Source organism: Prionailurus viverrinus, chromosome B4 (genome assembly GCF_022837055.1).
Source record: "Prionailurus viverrinus isolate Anna chromosome B4, UM_Priviv_1.0, whole genome shotgun sequence".
Classification (NCBI taxonomy): Eukaryota; Metazoa; Chordata; class Mammalia; order Carnivora; family Felidae; genus Prionailurus; species Prionailurus viverrinus.
Window position 1 is genome coordinate 129,581,155 of NC_062567.1, and position 25,562 is coordinate 129,606,716.

The 25,562-nt window shown below is 38.8% G+C and overlaps 1 protein-coding gene across 9 annotated transcripts in view; it reads right to left on the reverse strand.

Annotated features, from left to right (window-relative positions):
- DMC1 (DNA meiotic recombinase 1) overlaps positions 1 to 25,562 on the reverse strand; it is a 50,712-nt gene that overhangs the window by 24,307 nt on the left and 843 nt on the right. For 6 of the 9 annotated variants that reach the window (XM_047868289.1, XM_047868291.1, XM_047868285.1 and 3 more), the window contains exons 2-12: positions 24,877 to 24,962; positions 24,226 to 24,270; positions 23,165 to 23,311; positions 20,597 to 20,679; positions 14,798 to 14,850; positions 12,603 to 12,644; positions 11,409 to 11,481; positions 6,516 to 6,607; positions 5,630 to 5,703; positions 5,386 to 5,500; positions 4,970 to 5,030 (exon numbers count right to left, since the gene is read on the reverse strand). In XM_047868289.1, coding sequence (XP_047724245.1) covers positions 4,970 to 5,030; positions 5,386 to 5,500; positions 5,630 to 5,703; positions 6,516 to 6,607; positions 11,409 to 11,481; positions 12,603 to 12,644; positions 14,798 to 14,850; positions 20,597 to 20,679; positions 23,165 to 23,311; positions 24,226 to 24,270; positions 24,877 to 24,927 — 836 coding nt within the window. In that variant the 5' untranslated portion in view covers positions 24,928 to 24,962. Of the gene's footprint in view, positions 1 to 2,453; positions 2,490 to 4,969; positions 5,031 to 5,385; positions 5,501 to 5,629; positions 5,704 to 6,515; positions 6,608 to 11,408; positions 11,482 to 12,602; positions 12,645 to 14,797; positions 14,851 to 20,596; positions 20,680 to 23,164; positions 23,312 to 24,225; positions 24,271 to 24,876; positions 24,963 to 25,562 lie in introns of all 9 variants that reach the window. The other 3 variants (XM_047868292.1, XM_047868293.1, XM_047868294.1) reach the window with 3 other exon arrangements.

A 25,562-nucleotide genomic window follows, 5' to 3' on the forward strand; every position in this document is an offset into this window, starting at 1 on the left:
AGAGAGAGAGAAAGAGAGAGAGAAAGAACCCCAAAGCAGGGCTCAAGGTCATCTGACATGGGGCTCAAATTCACAAACTGTGAGACCATGACCTGAACCAAAATTGGATGCTTAACTGATTGAGCCACCCACGTGCCCCCAAAACTTTACTTTAAAAGATTTTTTTAATATTTTTTAATGTTCATTTATTCTTTTTTTTTTTTTTTTTTTTTGAGAGAGAAAGACAGAGTGTGAGCAGGGGAGGGGCAGAGAGAGAGACACAGAATCCGAAGCAGGCTCCAGGCTCCGAGTTGTCACAGAGCCTAATGTGGGGCTCAAACTCACAAATTGTGAGATCATGACCTGAGCTGAGGTCAGACCCTCAACTGACTCAGCCACCCAGGCTCCCCTAGAAGATTTTATTTTTAAGTAATCTCTACACTACCCAACATGGGGCTCAAACTCACAACCTCAAGATCAAGAGTCATGTTCCACTGACTAAGCCAGCCAGGTGCCCCAAGAAAAGATGGTTTTTTAAAAGGGTTATGTTTAAGAAGTTTTGTTAAGTAATTCCCCCCACTCCCACCATTTTCTCATAAAGTATGCAGAAAAATCTACACTTTTTTCAAAAGTTTGAAGATGGAATTCTGGGTTTTGAGCTAGGGGGACACATAGCACCATTCTGAGATTTGCTTCATAGAAAGAACAGGGAGGCCTAGGGAGCCTGAGATTTGCTGGGTTGATATGAGAATTATGTAAGATGATGCATAAAAGCATCTGGCACATGGTGAGCAATCAATAAATAAAAGTTCTCTTAATCCCTTAATGGAATTCAAATAGTTTATTTTTATTTATTTAAGTTTTTATTTTATTTAAGTAATCTCTACACTCAACATAGGGCTCAAACTCACAACCCCAAGACCAAGAGTGGAATGTTCTTCTAACTGAGACAGCCAGGCACCCCTGAAGTTCAAATAGTTTAAATGACTTGCTCATGGTCACCAGGCTAGTGGACTTGGCTTAATATTTCCTCTTTAACCATATTGCCTCTTAATTTATGCAAATGATGTCGAATCAGTGGGTGACACCCCTAGAGAATAAACTGCACATTTACAAGACCACAAATGTTCTAAGATGACTTCTTGTCTTAGCAAAACAAATACACAAATGGAGTAGGTGGCAACATCACGGTCTTATTTGTTGCTCCTATTATTTGCCCTGGCATGGGGCTTTGCAGGCTGATACCTTCACTTTTTATCTCCAAGCCTTCATCAGCTGGATCATTCTAGTTCTAAAATCTGTATCTGTAAGCCTCGTCTAAGAGCTAACGCTCTGCTGTATGATACAGCAGCTCCTTGCCTCTATAATTTTGTTCCTTTTTAATACGATGTGCCATCAAGTATAATGCATGGGATATAAGCCTCAATTATTGTCAGTATACTTGGGGACTCATACCAATTATAGTGCTATTTCTCTGACAGGTCCCAGGCGAGCTGCAGCTTGGAGGTCTTCAACACTGAGAAACAAAGATTTTCTTTATGGGAGGTTTTCTAATAGCATTTGAGATCCTTTAGTTTAAAACTGTACTGTTGTTGTTGTTGTTGTTGTTGTTGTTGTTGATTGAGTTGTGGCAACTTATGTGCTTTATATGAAGGCATGCATTTAATTTATATTGTTATAATTTAACATACTTCAGAATATACTAATTATAGTGAAGTTTGATTGCTCACAACTTGGCTCAATAGAGGAGATGATGTTTCAAAGCAGAGTCACCCAGCAAAAATACTAGTCTTTGTTACTTTCTCTGGCTCTTGGCTCACTTCGTTATAAATCTCCTCTCTTCAGTTCCTTCAATTATTTCCTCTCTGTCACCTCTCTATTTCTCCTTTTAGTGTCTTATTGGAGTCCATTCAAAATGGTTTTACTCTTTTTGAAACTTTCTACAAATAGAAGAAAAAGAACCCCTATCTGACCCAATTTCCACAGATCTCCTTTGCCTTCTAACGCTAGATAGACAGTTTTGGCCTCTGCAGTGTTCCCTCCTCACACCTGAAGAAAGAACATTGCTCTTTAACTTGTACTGTTTTATTTGAATGCAACCCACTTCCTCCCTCTGAGCCAATGAGTCATTTTCTCTTTTTAAAGTGAGCCCTAAAAATCTTCCATTTCTCTTCAGTTTAAAATTACACTCTTTGTGAAGTACTTCATGTCCTGTGTATGAAAGACACCCTATAAAACAGAGAAGATTGCCTTAACCACTCAAGGACTACAGGCAATGCGTGACCTACCAAGTCTTCACAATTTTGAGTTAAGTGGACATCACTTATTTTCTTCTTTATGAAGGCAAGGCACATAGTCTTTTGCTCACTAGTGAATTCCCAGAAGGTTGGTACATAGTAGATTTTTCAATAAGTATTTATTGAGTGAATAAGTGATCGGCTTCCCCTTCTCAATCTTTTTAAGTTGCTTCATACCATTCATGCAGTTAATGTCTTTCACATTGGAATCTCCTGTGATTAAGTAGAAAATACTCATAAAAGCGTATTGAAAAGTGCAAGTATAAATTGTAAAAGATGCAGCAATATTCTTAGGGTTAGTTTAGAAAATGCCTAAAGAGGGGTGCCTGGCTGGCTCAGTTGGTGGAGCATGTGACTTTTTCTCTTGAGGTTGTGAGTTCTAGCCCCACATTGGGTGCAGAGATTACTTAAAAATAAAATCCTGGGGTGCCTGGGTGGCTCAGTCGGTTAAGCCTCAGACTCTTGATTTCGGCTCAGGTCATGATCTCATGGTTGTGAGACAGAGCCCTGCATTGGGCTCTATGCTGAGTGTGGAGCCTGCTTAAGATTCTCTGTCTCTCTCTCTCTCTCTCAAAAAAAAAAAAAAAAAAAAGATTCTCTCTCTCCGTCTGCCCCTGTCCCCTGCCTGTGCGCGCTCTCTCTCTCTAAAATAAAAAAATAATAAAATGTTAAAAAGTTAAAAAAATAAAGAAAATGCCTAAAAAGAGACACATACATTTCAGTACAATTTACAAAATTTACATTGGCATATCAAATATCCTCAAGAACATATGTCAATGACCCATTTATCTGTTATTAAATGATATATTGCTTTGGTTTAAATTTTTTTTAATGTTTATTTAGCTTTGAGAGAGACAGAGCATGAGTGGGGGAGGGGCAGTGAGAGAGGGGGAGACACAGAATCCAAAACAGGCTCCAGGCTCTGAACTGTCAGCACAGAGCCAGACACGGGGCTCGAACTCGTGAACTGTGAAATCATGACCTGGGCCGAAGTCGGACACTTAACCAACTGAACCACCCAGGTGCCCCATCTTGGTTTTAAATAAAACTATATTGCAATCACCAGAGTAATAATTGATTTAACCAAGAATCTTCAATGGATGCTAAAACCAAATGGTGAAAGCTTATTGCAGAACATGATATTTACACACATAAAGTATCACCCCACAAACTGCTTATTCATTAAAAAGGTGAAAAGGTATTTTACAGTGGGAAATCTTGTGAACACGATCTTAATCACATGATCAAACTTCTCATCATTAATAATGGGACAAACTGCCATCATGTGTCCCCTGATACGATCTATAGAGAAGGTCATATTATTGCTTAATAATTTTCCCGCCAAAAGTGTTTACTATTTTAACTAATGAGGAAAAACACCCTCCAAATTGAGGAACATTCTGAAAAACAGCTGGCCTGTACTCTTCAAAACCGTCAGTGTCATAAAAGCCTAACAAACACTGAAGAGTTGTTTTGATTAAAGGAGACCAAAGAGACAGAACAACTCCATGTAGTGCGTGATCCTCATTAGTCCCGAATCAAAAACAAAATGTAAAAACCCCACCAGCTATAACAGACATTATTGAGACAAGTGGAGGCACTTGGATACAAATGTATATCAGATAACACTAGTGTGCCGATGTTAAATTTCCTGACTGATACTTATATTGTGGTTATGTAGGAGAATGTTCTTGTTCTTACAGGAAATATGCAGAAGTATTAAGAACTGAAGTGTCATAACATCTGTAAATAATTCTCAATTGTTCCGGTGGAAAACCTCTCAAATGGTTCACTAGAAAATACACACACACACACACACACACACACACACACACACATATTTGAATATGCATGTGTACCTATGGAGAAAGAGATTTTACACACATGTACACACACACACACACACACACACACACAATCATGAGAGAGAAAAAATCTGACAAATGTTAAGAATAGATGACCCTTGGTGAATTGTATATGTGTATTCATTGTACTAGTCTTGCAAATTTTCTCTGGTTAAAATTTTTTTCTAAATATAGGCTTGTTGAAAAGACTGACATCACGAATGTGGGGTTATTTTGATTGCTTATTCAGATACATAATGTTCAAAATATTTGATGGTGGCAACTAATTTTTCTTTGAATCTTCTGTTTTCATCATCCTATTTTAGGTCTCCTTGCCTTTCTGTTCACTGCCATCTGTCAAGCAGAGCCATCAATAAGTATGTAACGTGCACAGACACCTCAATAGATTCTGAATATGCCTAGTGTGAACTGAAGTTCTGTTTCTTCTAACAGGAGACTTCTCTCATAGGACCTCTTATGTATCTCCTATAGAGAGCCTCCCTTTTTGTTTTTGGCTGACAGATTAGCACAATAGAAGCCATTCATGTATATGCAATATAAATTTTTATCTTTTTCTTATTGTCCTCCAATATCTTTTTAGTCCGAGACAAATGAGGAGCCCAAAGTATCTCTGAAAATGGTTAAACTATTGCTTCATCCTGTAAAGAACTAGAGATTCTGGAAAACAAGTGATATTTGCATTTATAAAGTAATATGCACTGTGCAATAAAGTGATTTGTGATATATTTGTGCCCACATCAGAACTGATCATTCTGGAATTATTTTCTATTCTTCACTCTAACCTTTTTGATATTAATTGAAACACAAAAGTAGAATATTGGGGCTTACGTCATAGTTGCTCCTGGATCAGCAGTCATTTGATTGGTCACAAACACAGCCACATTATATTCTGCATCAATAAATAAAATTGACAAACTAAGAGAATGGCAATATAAACAGTTCATTGTTTAGATTTCAGAGTTTAGGAATACTGTGCTTTAAATTTATTTTGTAAATAATATTACATTCCTATTTTTTCATTGATAACATAAATTAATTTATTTAAAGTTATTATTGTTATTATTATTTTTAGGTACCTTATTTTGGTTTAAAGTCAGTATTTTGGTTTAATAAAAGAGTTGTAGTCCCATGAATTTTAGTTTTTAAAAATGTACTGCCTCCTGACATTATTCTGAGTTCTCTGCAAAGCCTACTCAACAGTCACAGATGCTATTCTGATAGTACCATTTATTTTAAAAATCTACCTTCTGAGATTTTTTGGAGTCGTGACAACATCTGGGCCAATTTTTGTTGCCGTTCAGCCAACTCCCCACGACCGCTGAAATCCACTCGGAAAAGGGCCATTATGGAATCAATGATCTACACAGGATTCACGTAAAAATAAATGTGCATTCGGCAAAGGAAAGAAGTTAATTTGAATTGGAATCAATAGAAGAAAAATAATATGCTAAGTGGCTCTGTGAGGGAGCAGTATTTAAAAGCTTGTACCAATAGCTTGAAGATGCCAGCCTCTTCGTGGAACTTGGCTGCTACATAATCAAGTAGCTCCATCTGATGTTCACCTGGTGGGAAATGCAGCGAGAAAATGTTACAAAAGCTAGAAGAAGCAGAGGCTAAGATCATGTATGTCCTTGCAGTCAGGCAAAAGAGAGTATTGAAAGGATTTTCTTGGGCACCTGGGTGGCTCAGTCGGTTAAGTGTGTGACTCTTGGTTGTAATCTCATGGTTTTGTGAGTTCAAGCCCCGTGTTGAGCTCTACGTTGACAGTGCATTCCCTTTTCCCTTTTCTCTCTGCCCCTCTGTTGCTTGTGTTCTCTCTCTCAAAATAAATAGATAAGACTTAAAAAAAAAAAAAGAAGAAAGGATTTTCTTAATTATTTATGGATTTTTAAAAATAAATGTTTATTCATGTTTTGAGCGGGGGGAGGGGCAGAGAGAGGGGGGGACAGAAGATCTAAAGCAGGCTCCACGCTGACAGCAGTGAGCCTGACGTGGGGCTTGAACTCATGAACCATGTAATCATAACCTGAGCTGAAGTCAGACACTCAACCAGCTGAGTCACCCAGGTACCCCTACTTAAGGCTTTATTAAATATGATTTCACATTCTGCCTTAGCATGCATGCCAAATGCTACATTATCTAAAAAGAATGTTACTCTCCATTTCAAAGACAAAGAACAAGGACTCATTTGAGAGCATTTTAATATCTAAGGGCTTGTCAGATGATAGGTAACATTTATGGGCTAAATATATTTGGAGGAAAGTAAAATTAAGAAAAAGAACAGTGCCAAAATGTTATAAGTATCACCCAAATAATAAATCAGTGCTGCCAACCTTAAAACAGCTCAAGCATTAAATTAACATGGGGCTCTTACTAGTATATGCACGTGCATAAAGTACATTGTCCAGTACTGCATCATGGTCTACATTGAAGCGGTCAGCAATGTCCCGAAGACGATCTGGACGGCTGGAGTATGCCAAGATTAAGGATCCAATAAATCAATTTCAAAAAAAAGTTTAGGTAACAACTACAAAAAATAATACCTTAATTAAGTAAACTAACAGAGGCAAACAACATCCCTGCAAAGGTGTTCTGGAGGATACTAATAATCACTTAAAATCTATATCAGATTTTATTTTTCATAAGTGTCCAGATTAATAAATACCTTAGGTAGTGATAACAGGGATAGAAATGATGAGGCAGCGATGAATTTAAATATTAAATAATCTAGGGGAACCTGGGTGGCTTAATCGGTTAAGCCTCGGACTCTTGAATTCAGCTCAGGTCACAATCCCAGGGTCATCGGATGGAGCCCCCCTCGAGCCCTGTGTGGGGCTCCACACTGAGCGTGGAGCCTGCTTAAGATTCTCTCTCTGCCCCTCTCCCCACCTTGTGCACACACTCTCTCTCTAAAATAAATAAATAAATAATAAATAAATAAATGAAATAAATATTAAATAATCTAATCTTCACAATAACTTTGGAAGCTGCTTGTTATGGCCTATATTACATTTTACAAATAAGGACACTGACCAATAGAGATTAGGCAAATGACTCAGGATCATGCAGCAAATCAGTTACAAGAGGAAAACTAGAGACTAAGATTTGTATCTCTCTTTTGATCTCAGTTCTATAAAAATAGATCTATCCTAAGAAGATAATATCACTGAATTATATAATTCAAGTCACTTCACAGTGAATTAATTCACTCTCTTTAAACTACTTATGTGTTTAATATGAAATAATTTAATATATCATTAACCATGAGTTTTCAACAAATGATAAATTTGACTACATGAACCGAAGGATCAAAAAGTAATTTTAAGGATCAAAAGGAAATTATCAACCTATGGTTTTTGGCTTATTTAGAGTTTAAAATCTACCTTCTTCTAAAGGACTTGTGTTAGCTTTCTAAAATCAGTAAATTCATTGGGAGGCAAATTCAGCGCACCAGCAAAGGTATTTTGGAAGATGCTAATAATCACTTATATCTATCTGAACTATATAGGAGTAATAAACATTCTTTTAGGTCTTATCCACGGTCTCGTTTCACTTTGTTTACACTGCTTTTATAATACTGATCATACTATAACTAACTGTAAAACAAGGACAATTTACAATCTTATTTGTGACATTTCCAACTGGTTCCACATACGTTGAATTGGATTGTCTTTAGGATTTCCCAGCCATCTGGGAAATCTGCATATTCTAATGCAGTAGTATGTTCTTTTCTTCAGAGCTTCAGTGATAACCACTAAAATCTTCCATTGCTACTGACTATACCCCATAGACGTTTTTGGTGGACAAGTCAAAGAAGACAAAGAATTGGAAGACTAATAAAAATGTTTTTCACTACATTACTTTTTACAGAACCCAGTTACTATGTGACTGGGTGTGTAAAAGGTGGGCTTATGCCGAAGAAGGTTCAAATCAACCTATAAAATATTTGTTAACCAATTACCATATGGAATTGATAATCATTTTAACCAATTACCAATGCATTGTGGAAGGAGGAGTTGTAAGACAACATAAGGAGTTGTAAGACAATCCATATTATAGGTAAACATAAAACAAATTAAGAAGGCAAAATATAAACATATAAAAAACAAAATATCAAGAGGGAGCAGTGTACCTGTAAGAGAAACCAAAGGAATGAGGACATTCCAATGGGGCTCTTGAATGTCCTTGTTCCCCCCAACCCCAGCTGTTCCTCCCTACTCCCTCTTGCGTATGACTTAGCTCCAAACCGGTCCCCTCCACCATTCTTGATAAAATCCAAATTGCCCAAACAGTGGCTGCTCATCTGCAAGAACAATTCCTCCCTCTTTAAGAACCATTCTTAATCAACTATTTCTGAAACTAGCTGAACTCCAGCTGCGCTCCTCTTGCTACAGCGCTACACAGCATTCCACCCTCCTTCCCCAAGTTTGGAGTCTCCTTCAGAGTCTTCTCATGCCTGCTATTTCCAAATAAAGTCTTCTGCACACGGTTCTGGTTTTTTTTTTTCCTTCTACTAGCGTATTTTAGATAGTAGATTCTATAACAGCTTAGGAAGGACCAGGTTTTTTAAGTTGAGTAGTTAGAGAAGATTAGAAAAGGCAGGCCTTCAAAGGACAGCTTTAAAGGATTTGTATGATTCAGAAAGACTGTGAGGTAGGGGTAGATGGATCACATAATGAAGGAGGAGGATAGAAATATAGGCTGCAGGGGCTCCTGGGTGGCTCAGTCAGTTACAGGTCCAACTTTCTGCTCAGGTCATGGTCTCATGGTTTGTGATTTTGAGCCCCACATCGAGCTCTGTGCGGACAGCTCAGAGCCTGGAGCCTGCTTCTGATTCTGTGCCTCCCCTCTCTCTGCCCCTCCCTCGCTTGCACTCTGTCTCTCTTAATTAATTAATTAAAGAAACATAGCCCACAAATTTCTCTGGGACTGGCCAAATTAACACTTAAGAGTGAGAACAAAATAAAGGCATTTTCAGACAAGCTAGGGCTCAAAGTTTACCACCTGCATTACTTTTCTGAAAGAATGACTTGAGCAGGTACTTCAATAAAACAAAAATACAGGAAGGAAGATTTGGGATGCAAGCAACTATAATGAACAGAGAAATGAGTACCTTTATAGTTAAATCTAACTAACTGCTGATATACAATGTTTCCATGTTTTAGAGACAATAACATTGGACTAGAACAGACTGCATCCATTTGTTTCTAACAATAGTAATAGTAATGAGATCTGAGAGCTAGGCTGGGGCTTCATTGTGAATGGCCTTACAAACTTGTGCAAGACTTTTCCATTGTTAAAAGTAATTTTCGGGGCACCCTGGGTGGGCTCAGTTGCTTAAGCGTCATCTCGTGGTTTTGGCTCAGGTCATGATCTCACGGTTCATGAGTTTGTGCCCCACATTGGGCTCTCTGCTGTCAGCACAGAGCCCTCTTTAGTTCCTCTGTCTCCCTCTCTCTCTGCCCCTCCCCTGATCTCTCTCTCTCTCTCAAAAATAAATAAAAGCATTTAAGAAAAAGAAAAAGAAAAAGTAAAGAAAAAGAAAAAGAAAAAGAAAAAGAAAAAGAAAAACAATTTCCTGGGGTACCTTGATGGCTCAATTGGTTAAGCAACCAACTCTTGTTTTGGAGTCAGGTCATGATCTCATGGTTTGTGGGATCAAGCCCCGAGTCGGGCTCTGCACTGAAAGTGAGGAGCCTGCTTGGGATTCTCTCTCTCCCTCTCTCTCTGTCCCTACCTACCAGCAATCACGTTCTCCCTTTCTCAAAATAAATAAACATTTAAAACAACAACAACAATTTCCTCTGGGGTGACTCGGTTGAGCGTCCGACTTTTAATTTTGGCTCAGGTCATGATGTCACGGTCATGAGATCAAGTCCCTTGTCAGGGCTGGGTGTCAAGCCTGCTTGAGATTCTGTCTCTGTCCTCTGCCCCCTTCCACCCCCCCACCCACCCCCTATGCGTGTAAAACAAAAAACCAAAAAATTTCCTCTGAACCTGATAACCTCAAACTACTGTATTTCATCTTCTATTTGTTGGTTAATAACACTGCCTCCATTCCTTACTGTTTATTCACAACAAGCTTCCATCATCTTACTTTACTGCAAATGCTCTCTTGGATTCCTAATGTCAAACCTCAGTGATCTTTCTCAGCTTCCACCTTCTCGCTCTTTCTTTGTGGAACAGTACTGACAACGCTTTTCTTCTTGAAATTTTTCTCTGGCTAAGCCTCTACAGCTGGATTTTCTCCTACTTCCTCTGTCTGTATGGCATCTTCTTTTTAGTCCCTCTTCCTAAGCTGAGGCACACCCCAAAGTTATGTTCTACCTCTTCTCGGGTAGAATTCAACATTTCCATGGATGTCTTCCTGTTCCTCACATTTAACACAGTAAAATGAAACACACCATTTGTCTGAAACATGATCTTCCCAATTCTACTTTCGGCATGATTATCCTCCCAGCATCTAGACAAAAAACCTGACAGTAGTGTTTCAAACCTCTCCTTCTTCTGTCTACCAAACAGAGTCATCAAATCCTATCAATTTTCCTCCCTAATATTTTTGTCCCCCACTTTTTTAAAGAATCTTATTTTTAAGTAATCTCTGCCCCCAACATGGAGCTCAAACCTACAACCTCAAGATCAAGAGTGGCACGCTCTACCTATTGAGCCAGTCACGCACCCTTGTCCTTTTCTTTTTATTCCTACTGTTTCCAGCCTAGATCAAGCTCTCATTACTTGCCTGCAATATCGCAAAAGTATCCAATTTACACCCCTCACCTGGTTTTAAAGCCCTTCATATCTAAAACCCAAATCACCTTTCCAGCCTTAATTCTGAAACACATTTCAATTAAATTACAATTCTTTCTGTCACCCAACCAGGTTCTGCCCTTTTCTCTTCTGTGCTTTTCTGTTCTCTTCTTACCTTTCCCTTTATTTTGAACCATGACTTTGAGAGAGTCAACAATCTTCTTCCTAACTATTAGGTACAATCTTTGGAGAAATAAGAGGATAAAAAACGAATAAAATATAATTTTCTCCCATATATTCATTTTGTGAATTTTACACCAAACTCATCTGGAGAACTGAAACCTTTTGAAATAAAAAGTGACTTGAAAACTCTACCAACTGTTTTTCCTGTGGCTTTTCTCATTACTGCTGGTTTAGGAGATGATTGTACAAATGACATATTTCAAACAGACTTTCTTTTATAGTAACATTACTACATCATACTAATTATGCTAGCAACTTGTTTAAATAAAAAGGTTACAAAGTGTTTTCTGTATCAATGAAGATAATCTTTCCTCCTGAGTAGCCACCTGCTCCTGGAAGTTGAGCTGTCACTAGGAAGCAATTAAAAAATTAAATAATATTAATAGGATTGAATAACCTTTGTACAAGTGAATATATAAATTAACATAGGATTTGCACTGGTTGCAACTCTGTAGTCAATCTGGCAAAGAATCATGATCCTTTAGTTTCTAAAAGCGTGTTATATTCTTGTATTACTAACCAACGGTAAAATCATAAATATTCCACCAGCATGGTAGCAATTCAACAAAGAATATCAGTATCTCTCACAATGGGAGATATTCATGAAAGTTAGTTCTCTTCTAGAGAAGAGAATTTAAATATTACTTTCTTCCTATAAGAAACAATCACAAATATAATTTATGCTAAATAACTTATTTAAGTAAGCTTTCAATTAATGCATGTCAAATTTTAAAATGCATTGTCTCTCTAGGTAGTAGTAGCTGACACTAAGGAATTTCTTTATATTAGGTTCAAGTGTTATTTCATTTATTTTTCAAAACAACCCTAAACTTGGCATTATCATTACTCCTATTTTACTGATGGGAAAATAAGACAGGTGAAGCCACTTGCCCAAGGTCACACAGTTAGCAGTGGTAGAGCCAAGACTGGAGCCAGGTATTTTGATTCCAGAATCCCATTCTTAACTGCTTAGCCATGCTTCTTCCACTCAGGTCAAAGAAATGCAGAGTAATGTCTTTGTACAGAAGGAGATAGTTTGTTTATTTGTTTTAGTAACGTTTATTTTTAAGTCGTAGCTAAGGCCAACCTTACGCCATGGAAAGTTAGAGATTCTAGGTCTCAGCTGATTTTGTGACATTTTTGTCAATAGAATACAGAAAAGATGAAATGGGAAAAATGGAGACAGTGAGGGCCTCTCTCCACCATCAACCCTCATATACCTATTCACTTCCTCCCTGGTTCCATTCAGGTGTTCAGAATGCAGCACATATCCCATTACCTCAAGCATCACGCATTCAAAGACTGGCTCTGATATTTGTGTAACGATGGGCAGTTTACTTAAGCTTCTTGAGCTTTAGTTTCCTTGCAAATTTGTTCAGGTTACATGAGATCATATAAAGTACCAGGCACAAAATAAAATTAGTATGTGATAGCTACAATAATTATTGTTATTGTTGTTATACATCCTTACCACAGAGGGTATGAGAGAGCTGGGTTTTTCCAGTACGAAATTCTGTAAAATACAGAAAAAAACAAAAACCACATAGTTCATTTTTAGATGTTTTCATAAAGAATAAAATACAGCCTCCGAGTATGATTTTCTTTCCAATTATCAAAACTTACATATAAAGTACTGGTATGTCATGGGTGCATTCTACAATATGAATACCAGTAGTAAAAATAACTTTAAAAAACATTTATCTATTTTGAGCGGCGTAAAGAGAGAGAAGGAGAGAACCCCAAGCAGGCCCCATGCTCAGCACACAGAGCCTGACACAGGGCTGGATCTCACAACAGTGAGATCATGACCTGAGCATCAAGTGTTGGATGCTTAACCAACTGAGCCACCCAGGCACCCCAGTAAAAACAACATTTTAAAGGTATTTGTTCACAGAACTGCCCTTTAGAAAAAAAAAATTATTTAAACCAAGTTTTCCTTAGGATTGATTAATCATTGTGAGATAATAGAAAAAGAAAAAAAATATATGTATATTTTGGTCTCTGCCCTCTAGTTCTTAGCACAGAGTTCCTAAAACCCTTGTAATTTCCTAAGTGATAAGATCACTACAAGCATCTTTTGTTTCAATGAGGCCACTCTGGGTGGACTCCTGATGGCTTCTGATGGATGGATGGGGGCTGGTCACCAGAAAGACCAAGCCATGATTAGAAGGTTGGAATTTTCAGCACTCTTCTTCTCTAGAGAGAAGAGAGGGGAGAAGGGCTGGAAGTGGAGTTAATAATTGATCATGCCTGTGTGAGGAAGCCTCCTAAAAGTCCCAACAGGATGGGGTTCACAGAGCTACCGGGTTGGTGAGCACATGGAGGTGCTGGAAGAGGGGCACGCCTGGAGAGGACATGGAAACTCCACACCTCTTCCCTCATACCTTTTCCTACTCATCTCTTCCCTCTTGATGTTCATCCATATCCTTTAGCATATCTTTAATAAACTAGTAAATGTAAGTAAGTGTTTTCCCGAGTTCTGTGAGCTGCTCTAACAAATTAATCAACCCCGGGGGCGGGGAGGGGGCGGATGTTGGAATCTTGGATCTACAGCTGGTTGGTCAGAAGCAGGTAATAACCTGGGCTTGTGAATGGCATCTGAAGGCAGGGGACAGGTGGGGAGGGGATTCTTATGGGACTGAGCCCTTAGTAAACATATGGAATCTGATGCTATCTCTGGGTAGATAGTGTCAGAATTGAGTTGAGTTCTTAGATACCCTGCAGGTATCCAAGAATTGCTTACTGTTGTGGGGGAAAACATCCATATATTTGGTGACCAGAAGTGTCAGAAGTCAAGTGTATTGTGTGAGCAGTAAAGGAGACTCACAGGAAAAAATACACAGTAAGAAAGAACTGAGTTTTCACTACATAGGGAAAAAAATACTGAGGTTTTTCATTTTAGACATATAAATGAAAGTTTAAGACCCTACTACTAAGGAAGGAGAGCCTCAGGTCCTCCCACTGCACTGAGATCCTCTTAGGGAAAGCTGAAGTAGTCTCAGATTGGTGGCATGCCCTACCTCCCAACAAAAGCAAATCCTTTCTAGAGAAAAACTTCCCCATGCACCAGTTTAGGTCCAGTGAACTCCCATAGATCAAAATCAGGCAATAAGGTCACAAATATCAGTAAATACACAAGAGAGTGAGCCAGTAAGACTGACAGTCAACAGAAATAACAAAAACCAGATTTATTTCTCTACATCGACGGAAACATCAACAACAACAAAAAAAACGACTTTGTTCCCCTAAGGACTGCAGATACTGGAATTGCCAGACATAGTATATAAAATAGCTATGCATGAATTGTTTTGAAGAAAAATAGAAGATATGATCAGGGAAGAGAAAATCTACTCTCTACGTTCATGGAACATGCGTATCCTAGAAATAAAATTGATCCCAGTATTCAACTACCTTTTGAAGGAATGATAGAAAAAATGTCTACTCTTTTAGGGAAGTCAGAGAAAAAGAGGACAAATGCCAACCAGACCTATCTGTTAACGTTGGAATTTGTTTCAACTGCTGCCCAGAATGATCCTGTAGTATAACCAAGACTTCACCATAAGTTTCAAAATAGATACAATTTACTAATTGTTATTTGTTTAATTATATATGTATGCATGTGTGTGTACTTCTTTTCATATAACAAAATACGAAGGTTTTACCAACCTCCAAAAGCTTCTGTGATTGCCATGCTTTCAATTCCACCTCCTAGCAACTTACTGGAAATAGAAAGTAAGCATTAGTAAAAGGAACAGAAATAGAAATATCAAGAAAGGAGAAAGCATATCATACGTCTCCTATCTATCTATCTATCTATCATCTAACATGAATGGGAATTCTTGGCAGAATGGATGACACTCTTCCTGTCTAGACCACAGGTTCTGCTGCATGTGGGCAGGGTGGATCAACAAAACAACATATAAGCCCTGCTGTTCTTGTTCTTACTTCTGGATACCAATAGGAAATGGGCTTTAAGTCTCATTCTTCTTTTTTTTTTTTTAACGTTTATTTTATTTTTGAGAGAGTGAGAGAGAGAGAGAGCACGCACACAAGCAGGGGAGGGGCAGAGAGAGAGAGGGAGACAGGATCCAGGAGGGCTCTTTGCTGACAGCAGAGTCCAGATCAAGAGCTTGAACTCAGGAACCATGCAATCATGACCTGAGCCCAAGTCAGACTAAGCCCCCCAGGGGCCCCTTAAGTCTCATTCTTTACAACTGAATTGAAGCTTGAATAAACGGTCTTAGTTATTAACTGGGTTGTTCATATTGTGCTTGGGACTATTCAGTGTTTAAATATAAGGAGAAACGTATGTAAAATAGATATTAGGAGAATTCACTGACTGTCACCATGATTGGTTTATTTCACACAAACCACTCTATGAAGAACATGTCAGGATGGGGCGCCCGGGTGGCGCAGTCGGTTAAGCGTCCGACTTCAGCCAGGTCACGATCTCGCGGTCCGTGAGTTTGAGCCCCGCGTCAGGCTCTGGGCTGATGGCTCAGAGCCTGGAGCCTCTTTCCGATTCTGTGTCTCCCTCTCTCTCTGCCCCTCCCCCGTTCATGCTCTGTCTCTCTCTGTCCCAAAAATAAATAAAAATGTTGAAAAAAAATTAAAAAAAAAAAAAAAAAAGAACATGTCAGGATAGGAAATATTCAAAGGTGTTATAGGTAATGCTAGCAGTTAGGAGAATAATGGTCAGATTTTGGCAGCATACATTTATTTGGTAACCCAATGTTTCAGTGTATTTAATATTCTTTAAAAAAAATTTTTTTTTAACGTTTATTTATTTTTGAGAGACAGAGCATGAGCAGGGGAAGGAACAGAGAGAGAGACACACACAGAATCTGAAGCAGGCTCTAGGCTCTGAGCTGTCAGCACTGAGCCTGACATGGGGCTCAAACCCACGAACCATGAGATTATGACCTGAGCCGAATACTTAACTCACTGAGCCACCCAGAAGCCCCTACTTAATATTCTTGATGTGAAAAGACCTAAGGTTAAGTCATTATGTCATTCATTCATTAAATGCAACAAATATTGTGTTTACTAAGACCCAGAAGGAGCGCTTTAAAAAGGTTTGTCGTTTTAGGGTGCCTTGGTGGCTCAGTTGGTTGAGCGTCTGACTTCAGCTCTGGTCACGATATCATGGTTTGTGAGTTTGAGCCCTCAGCCGGGCTCTGTGCTGACAGTTCAGAGCCTGGAGCCTGCTTCAGATTCTGTGTTTCCCTTTCTCTCTGCCCCTCCCCAGCTTGTGCTCCATCTGTCTGTCTCTCTCTCTCAAAAATAAACATTTTAAAAAATTTTTAAAAACTTCGCTGTTTATACTAGCATGAATTTTGAGACATGATCACAGATTAGACAAAGCATTAATAGATATGGATAATCCAATAGATTTTATATTTACATAGTTTAAGAGGGCAATTTAAGTGTAAACTGAGGCAATGTCAGAAGTTACCCATAAATTTAATGAGGACTATGTACTTTAATGAAAAAAAGAAAAATCTAGGTACCACCTGTATAACTTGAATCTAAAGGCCATGGGTTGAAAGACCATCCCATTTGGAGGGCTTGCACTTGAAGATCTATAAATCTATAAACTATTAAATTGAGGTTTACTTGTCCCTCCTCACCTTGAGAAAAATTCTAAAAGGCTGTGGCTTTAGAAAATCTAGGACAAAATTTCTGGTTGATATGCAATCTTAATCAGGTGAAAAAGTAACCCCAAGGTTTACCTGACAGGGTACCCCAAATTACTTCGGATAGCATAACTGTTCACTGTGAAACTCAAGAAAATTTAGAATTAAGTATAGGAATAGTGTTTTTAAAGCTAGATATTTAAAAATAGAGCCACAACTCACACCCACAGATGACCATTTTCATATTAAATTTGGGAATAATCTACATATTTAGTATTTGAGAACTTTCATTTTTATTATTATTATTATTATTATTATTATTATTATTTTAAGTAGGCTTCATGTCCAGCATGGAGCCCAGTGCAGGGCTTGAACTCAGGACCCTGAGATCAAGACCTGAGCAGAGATCAAGAGTTGGAAGCTTAACTAACTGAGCCACCCAGGTGCCCCTGTTTGAGAACTTTTAAAGTTTAAGAGAATTTGACTTTTTTATTAGAACAGATTAGCCTCTAATTGACTAAATGAGTTGATAACTAAATTTATGCAAAGTATCTGAACATTTAAAAGTGCTGAAGATTCATTATACTTATAAGTTTAATTTATTAGATTTAGAAAGACATTCAGGTAATTGGAAAATTTTAATAATTATACCAATAAGGTCCTTAAAGGAAATATATTAAAATCACAAATATAACCTAAAATGTTTAAGGAAATTTAGTTAACCATGTTATGAAAGCCCCCTTGGGGTACCTGGGTGGCTCAGTCTGTTGAGCGTCCGACTTCAGCTCAGGTCATGATCTCACACTCCGTGAGTTTGAGCCCCGCATCGGGCTCTGTGCTGACAGCTCAGAGCCTGGAGCCCGCTTCAGATTCTGTGTCTCCCCCTCTCTCTGCCCCTCCCCTGCTCATGCTCTGTCTCTCTCTGTCTCAAAAATAAATAAAAAACATTAAAAAAATTAAAAAAAAAAAGAAGCCCCCTTACAATTTGCTGGATCTATAAGTGGACTTGCAGCTTAAGGAAAAATGCACAACATGTTAATAAGTCAAATATTAATTTTTAAAAACCTAGTTCCTGAGTAATCTTTTCTGTGCCTAAAACTCAATACTGAGGACACCGGAAAACTCACTATGACAGTAATAGTTTCTTTAGCCCAACGTTGCTTAAATCAGGATGTGGTAGAGCAACTGGAGAATATCAAGTTATTATTTGAGTCAAGTTGTTTTGGTGACCGACCTGATTTTGACCAATTAACTTTGGGGTAGGAATTCCCAAAGACTCTTCCTTAGCTGTTACTTGAAAAAAAAGATTCTGTGATTTTTTTTTTAATTTTTTTTTTCAACGTTTATTTATTTTTGGGACAGAGAGAGACAGAGCATGAACGGAGGAGGGGCAGAGAGAGAGGGAGACACAGAATCGGAAACAGGCTCCAGGCTCTGAGCCATCAGCCCAGAGCCCGACGCGGGGCTCGAACCCACGAACCGTGAGATCGTGACCTGGCTGAAGTCGGACGCTAAACCGACTGCGCCACCCAGGCGCCCCTGTGATTTTTTAAATTTAGGGCAATGTTAAGTTAAAGAGGTGTTTTGTTTCACAGTAGGATTTCATACCCTTTAATAGGCTAGTGTGCACTGTGAATCTCCAAAAGAGTAATATATAGTATACTACCCTTCACCAACTTATTTCATCCACTATTTGTTTATTCATTCAGTCATTTAATAAATATTCACTGAGAACCTAGTTCATGCTAGAGATGGTTTATTCACTTGGGGTAAAGCAGTGAACAAAAGACAGAAATTCTCTACTTTGTGGAGCTTACATTCTAGTGGGAGAACAGACAATAAATAGCAATAAATACTTAAGTAAAATATGTAGTATGTCAGATATTATTAAATGGTATGGATAAAAATTAGATCCAGAAAGGAGATAAGAAGTACAGAAGATGAAGGCAGGGGGTTTAAATATTTAAATAAAGTGATGAGAGACCTCACTGAGAAGTGGACATTTTATCAAAGACCTGAAAGCAATGACAGCAAGCCATGTAGATACAGGAGGAAAAAGTGTTCCAGGCAAAGGAAATGGTAAGTATACAGGCCCTGAGGCAGGAGAGTATCTGGCATGTTCTAGGAATAGCAGAGAAGTCAGTACAGTTCGTGCATAGCGAACTAAAAAAAGATTAAAAGATGAGATTAGATTAGAAGTTAGAGAGGATTTTGGCTTTTGCGGGCATCACTGGAGTAGTTTTGGGCAGAGAAGTGTTATGATCTGACCTAACTTTTAAAGGGATCATTCTGGCTCCTGTGTGAAGAACAAACAGCAAGGTCTGAAAGAGAGAAGTTAGAAGTTATTATAATACTCAAGAGGAGATATTAACAGGTAGTTTGAACCAGTACAGTAACAGTGGAGGAGGTGGTGAGAATTTTTATTTCCTCTTTTTTCCTGCACACACACACACACACACACACACACACACACACACACAAATATATAAACATTATTATGGAAAGTCTCAAACATAAAGTAGACAAAAACAGTATAATAATGAGCCATCACGTACCTATCACTTAGCTTCAACTATTATCAACTATGAACTCATGTCAATCTTTTTTCATATAAACCTTCAACCACTTCCCTCTCTTCTCATATTATTTTAAGTAGATACTAGGCAACATACCATTTCATCCTAAATATCTCAGTAGGTATCTCTAAAAGATGAATACTCTTATTCTTAACATAATCAATCACAGTACCATTATTACCTAAAAGAGTAGTAATTCCTTAATATCAACTATTTAGTAAGTGTTCAATTTTCCGTCTCATATATATCTTATTTTTTATAGTGTGCTTGAATCAGGAACCAAATAAAATCCACATATTGGGATTAGGTAAAAGGTGTTCTAAATCTCTTTTAATCTCTGGGTCTTCTTCCTGACTGTTTTGATTCCTTGTGATTTACTTGTTGAAGAAACTGGGTGGTTTGTTGTTGAAGGTAGAGCATCAGGATCTGTTAATGAGGAAGAGTTAGGGAGTGAAAGGAAAAAAACACAGCACCAAGGATGACACCAAGATTTTAGTTCTGAGGATCAGAAAAGAGGCAGATCTGAGATGAGGGAGGCTTTCAGAGGTACAGATCTGGGGCAGATATCAGAAGTTTGGATTTGGATCTGTGAAGTCTGAGTTGCCTAGTAGACATCCAATTAGTTGGATGCAATATTTGACTATGAAATCCTTTCTTCTTGGAGTATCTTGTGAGGCCAGGGTTTTGAGGAATATTTTGTGGAAATACTGCTTTTGTTCAAATCTTAGCCACTCATCTAATTTATGAATTAGTAATTCTGCCTAGTAAGGTAGGGAAAATAAAAAAACACATGCTAGTCAACTTGCATTAGGAAAATGATGACTACGTCTCAGGAATCATGAGATAGTTAAGTAAAAGGGGAAGTTAAAACCGCTGATGCTAAAGAACAAAAACAACCCTGAATTATTTCTTCTAAAATATTCAGTCTAACAACTGATTTTTAAATAAAACCCAAAGTGAAATGGAATTGCCTTTATCAACAAAAAGAAAAGGAAATGAAAAGTTAAACTGATTTTCAAAATGGTTTTTAAATACAGGCTGATTCAGAAACTACTTATAATTTGGATCTGAATTTCTTGTAAGGAATTTAATCCTGCTTCTACAAATCGTTTGGAATTTGTTTGCTTCAGTAGCCTTTCAGGAGGAAAAAAAAACTACTTCAAAAGAAAAAGCTATTTTGAACAAACTCAAGAAAAGAAATACTATATTCCGAAGATTGTGTCTAGTAGTTGTAAAAAATACGAGATACACACTCAAATTCCTGGCTCCCAGTGGTAATATGGAAAACCATCTTTCTCTTCTCACTATACTCAAAGGCAGTCAAGAATCCTGGTTCCTACAGAAAGACAAAAGGAAAGGTTCAAAAGGGTATACGTTGCCCAAAACTATTCACGTGATTATCAGAGTCATCGTTTGATACAAGCTACAGTTCATTTGTCTTTGAAGGCAGCACAAGAGCATAGTTAAGAAAACAGGCTCTGGGGTCACCTGGGTGGCTCAGTCAGTTGAGCATCTGACTCTTGATTTCAACTCAGGTCATGATTCCAGGGTTGTTGGATCAAGCCCCAAGTGGGCTCCTCACTGAGGGTGGAGCCTGCTTGAGATTCTCTCTCTCTCTCTCTCTCTCTCTCTCTCTCTCTCTCTCTCTCCCCCTCTGCCCCCTCTCCCCCACTTGTACTCTCTCTCTAAAATTAAAAATTAAAAAAAAAGAAAACAGACTCTGGAGCTATCCTATCTAGGTTCAAAATATGTCTTGGGAGCCTGGGTGGCTCGTCAGTTGGGCATCCTACTCTTGATTTCGGCTCAGGTATGATCTCACGGTTGTGAGATCAAGCCCTGCATCAGGCACTGAGCTCGGAGCTAGTTTGGGATTCTCTCTCTCCCTCTCTCTCTGCCCCTCCCCTGATCACCCACTCTCTTTCTTTCTCTCTCTCTCTCAAAATAAGTAAAAATTTAAGAAAAATGAAATGTCTCTAACACTAGTTATATGATTTGGAGTAAACTACTTAATCTGGCTATACTTTAACTTCCGCTTTTGGATCAAATGGGGATAAGGAAACTGTCTCTCTAATAGGGTAGCTGTAAAGTTTAAATGAAGTATATTTATGTCATAAAGCAGAATGGTATTTTACTAAATGATTCCATTGATTTCATTGAATGGCATCATGCCCCCCCCCCCCCGCCCAGCTTGGCAAGTTTCAAGGAGCACAGAAATTCTAGTTTTCACTATTTAGGAGACATTATCTTTCACATGGTAGGAATACTACTTATCTGCTGAATTAATGAGCTATAGCTGATGCAGTAGAAGAACTAGTGAGACTAGGCCCTGATGTGCTCTAATGACATGGTCTAATGGATTTCCCTCTGTGTTTTATACTATGACAGTGGTTCTCAAATTTTGGAGAACTTAAAGGGGGGTGGGGTGGGTAAAAAAAAGCCCAGGCCTATCCTATTTCAATGAATCCGGGCTTATGTTTTCTTTATGAAGCCACTCCAGGTTATTCCGATACACACCAATATTTGGAACCACTGTACTACGAAATTAACTTCCTTTTCTCTCTCCTTGTACCTCTCAAATCTCTAAGAATAAACAGCTTTAGTTAAGAAAGGATGCAGACTCTAGGTACAGTAGTGATGCTTAAGAAGGAGAGGGGTTCTTTTCTTTGATAAGGGATTTAGTTTGCAAAGAAAAAAAAGACTAATGCCTAGGGGCTATCAAGTGGCAGTTTCCCAAACTCTGGGTACTGCTTCAGGGCAGTTGTGGAATTGACCTGTGAGTATACTGCCTGAGTTTACTCAGAAGTTAGAACAACTGAGCTGGGTGCAGAGCAGTTTGGTCAAGTCCTCTCCAAGTTCAGGACCACACTGCCACCATCATCACTCTCATACCCCCACTGCCCCTGGGGAAAGAAACCAAATGGCTGTCAGTGAAGAGAGCTTCTAGGACTTGCTGGGAATGAGACCCTCATATACACATGTAGACATGGAGAGCCTTGTTCTTTTGCAAAGAGACTTGGTGACTATCTTTCTACACATTCCTGTTTCCAGAGTTAGTGTCTCTGTCAGTCCCCAAAAGTTCTACACAAAAGGTTGTGTCAAAGGTGTATGTTTTTGCTTGGAACCTCTTAGCTGCATGGGCCTTTCGTGGTCTCTGAACCAGCTACAAGGTACAAGTTCAGCTTAGCTTTAGCTCATCTGCCTCACTGAGCATTTTTTTTTCTTGGTCATATTTATCTCAACTGTACACAGGTAAACCCACACTGCTAATCTTTTTCTAACCCAACGCTCTCTTACCAACTGGCTTATACCAGGAGAGTGCAATTTCTTTTGTGCTGAGTGTTTTGAAACAACCAAAGACATATTACTTGAGGAGACAAAGCAAAACCAAAGAGGACTTAAAACAGAGAAACAGAAAGGGAGAAAAAATACAAAAAGAGAGCAAAAAAAGAAAGTTGTGGTAAAAATAACTGCCGTTATAGTATTGAAGTCTCTTAACCCCTGTCTCAATCTGTCAGAAATTAATTGCTGTTACTTTGAAACTGAAGTGATAAAAAGTTAACATGAGGAGTATAACAGATTGTGATTTACAGAAGTTTCTAGCATTGAATGAGAAAGGCTATAGAGTCTCACAGGGCTCTTCCTTTTTTTTTTTTTTTTTTTTTTTTAAGTAGGCTTCACACCTGACCTGGGTCCCGGACTCACAACCCTGAGATGAAGACCTGAGCTGAGATCAAGAGTCGGCCATTTAAGCAACTGAGCCAGCCAGGCGCCCCTCACAGGGCCCTTCTAAGCTAAGACAACAAAGAATCGATTTTGCTTACAATAAGTTTGTTGGCCGCCTCTTTAATCTTGTCCACTTTTGCTTCTGAGAGCCCTTTGACATTGCATAGTGCCCTTCTCGTTGTCATTTGTATCCCTTTGATGGTGCAGATTCCTACTGACTTCAGTTTTTTAATGTCAGCCACATTCTGTAAATAAAAGAATGGATGCAGCAGATTGATAAAATGCCAGCTTGCAAGGCTCCCATACTATGTCATGTGCTTTTGTGTCCATCTCCTGCCACCACGATGCCAATTTTATACAAGCAGCCAGGTGGAACCCACCCACCATGTAGCCAAATGTTCTGGAAATATCTGAGTAGAACATACCCAGCACGCTGCCAAATGTTCTGGCTGTGCCCTGATTTCCCGAGAATGTTAGTGAGACCATGGCAATGTAACAAGGAATTCAAAAGAAAAGTCTGTTGGTAGAAAAGCTAGCGAATTTATCACACGTTCGCCCCCTCAGTTCAGCGCTTTCCTTCTAGAGAACTTCATTATGAATATGTTCTTTTTAAAATTAAAATTTTTTTCCCTCTACCCTTGGGGAATGCAAATAGCTACATCGCCAAAGGGCCAGGATTTTCTCTTGCTCCTATTTTCTCAATCCAGCTGAAAGAGATTAAATGTGAGGGCTTCAAAAGAAAATGTCAGAGAAGTTTTACTATCAATGAACTGCTGTTGAAATTCATCTAGTTACTCCGAGTCTGGTTTCTGTCATCATCATTTGCTCCAATCACCTGCCACAGAACTGAATTTTTTGTTGATGAAAACAGGGGTAGATAGCTCTGAACACCTCCCGTTGGGCCAGGGGTTCTCAACTGGGGTCCATTTTGCCCCCTTGGGACACTTGACGATGTCTGGAGACATTTTTGGTTGGTCACAACTAGAGGGGTGCTATTGGTATGTAGTGAGGGGTCAGGGGCCAGGGATGCTGCTGAACAGCCTATGATGCATAGGACAACCCCCACAACTAAGAACTGCCCAGTCCCAAATGTCCAATGGGGACAAAGCTAAGAAACCCTGAATTGGAGGATTTCACACAGCATCGAAAAAATACTTACAATCCCATGTTTTTGTAACAGGTCAATGTCTTGAAACAAAGATTCCTGAAGGAAATGCAACAGAAAAAAAAAAAAAAAAAGGAGCTTTGATTCTTCATATCCAGCTGTATCATATATTTTATAGAGTTAATTCAGCATTATGAGTCACTCCAAAACGCCTCCAATTCCACTTCTCTAAACAGATCGAGGTAGGATCCATATGCTTTTTTCAAACACGGTGCTATAGACTTAGAAGGTGCACCAACATTGAAAGGGCTGGGAAGCCCGATACTTTTGTCCTGTCCTGTCCAGATTTTTTAGACCTTAACCCAAAGGCATGGAACAACACTTAACCTCTTTTAAAATATGTCTTCTCAGCTTTCTGCCCCACCAGACCTTGAACTCCTTCCTCTGCTATTGGGTACCAGCATGCAAAGATTACCATTATGGCCACACCAGTTGTTAGGTTATTAAAATACTTTCGTGCTAGTTGCTAAGTAGCTAATCTTAGCATCCCTTGCCAAACAAGTTGTCACATATTTGTAATATTGCCTCTCCCTGGAACTATGCTTTCTTTCCACTCTCAGCTTCTAAAAATAATAGCTAACAGAGAAGGAACTTCATTTTTGTGGACTGACTGCACGTCTACACGGTTCAACACTCTAGCCATACCTCTTCATCTTGGAATCCTGGTTCTTCCAGCACAACTTGATCCTCCTTCATATTGAAAGGTGAGCAAGCAGAAAAAAGAATCAGTTCTGGGAAAAAAAGAAATACTATTCAAGAAGCGGTCATAGATCAGACAGTCCAAGGGCCTTTGCCCGGAGGCCTCCTTGACTTCATTTCAAAGTCGCCAGGGACCAGAAGAGCAATTAGGGAAACATTTGGTTTGGAATGACTGGGCTGGCCCATCTTTTCGCTGGGCCCCTGAAATTACGTATGTGAGGGTGGGAGACTTGGTTTCTTCTCTTTTTCCTCAAAACTGGTAACTTTTTCCTCATCTTTTGATTTCCTATAGCACAGATATCAGGACTGTCTGATAATGCCTTTTTGGTGCGTCTTGGGTTGCTAGTTAGTATTGCACATTGCGACTTAACCTTTCAGGTTTGTGCTCACAATGCTCTGGGAATGTTGACCTCATGTCGTTCTTCCTGAATCTTCCCTGGCTCCGAGAACTTAGTCTACCCTCGGTCAATACATTATCTATTTTTCTCAGGGATGATGAACGCCTTCCCGCTTCCTAATTATGAACGGGATCTCTCGCAATAGATTTCTTTCACAAGACATTAGGCACATTTTGCTTTATAGTATTTGCTAGCTTCATAATTATTTTTAAGATGTACAATTATGGTGGATAC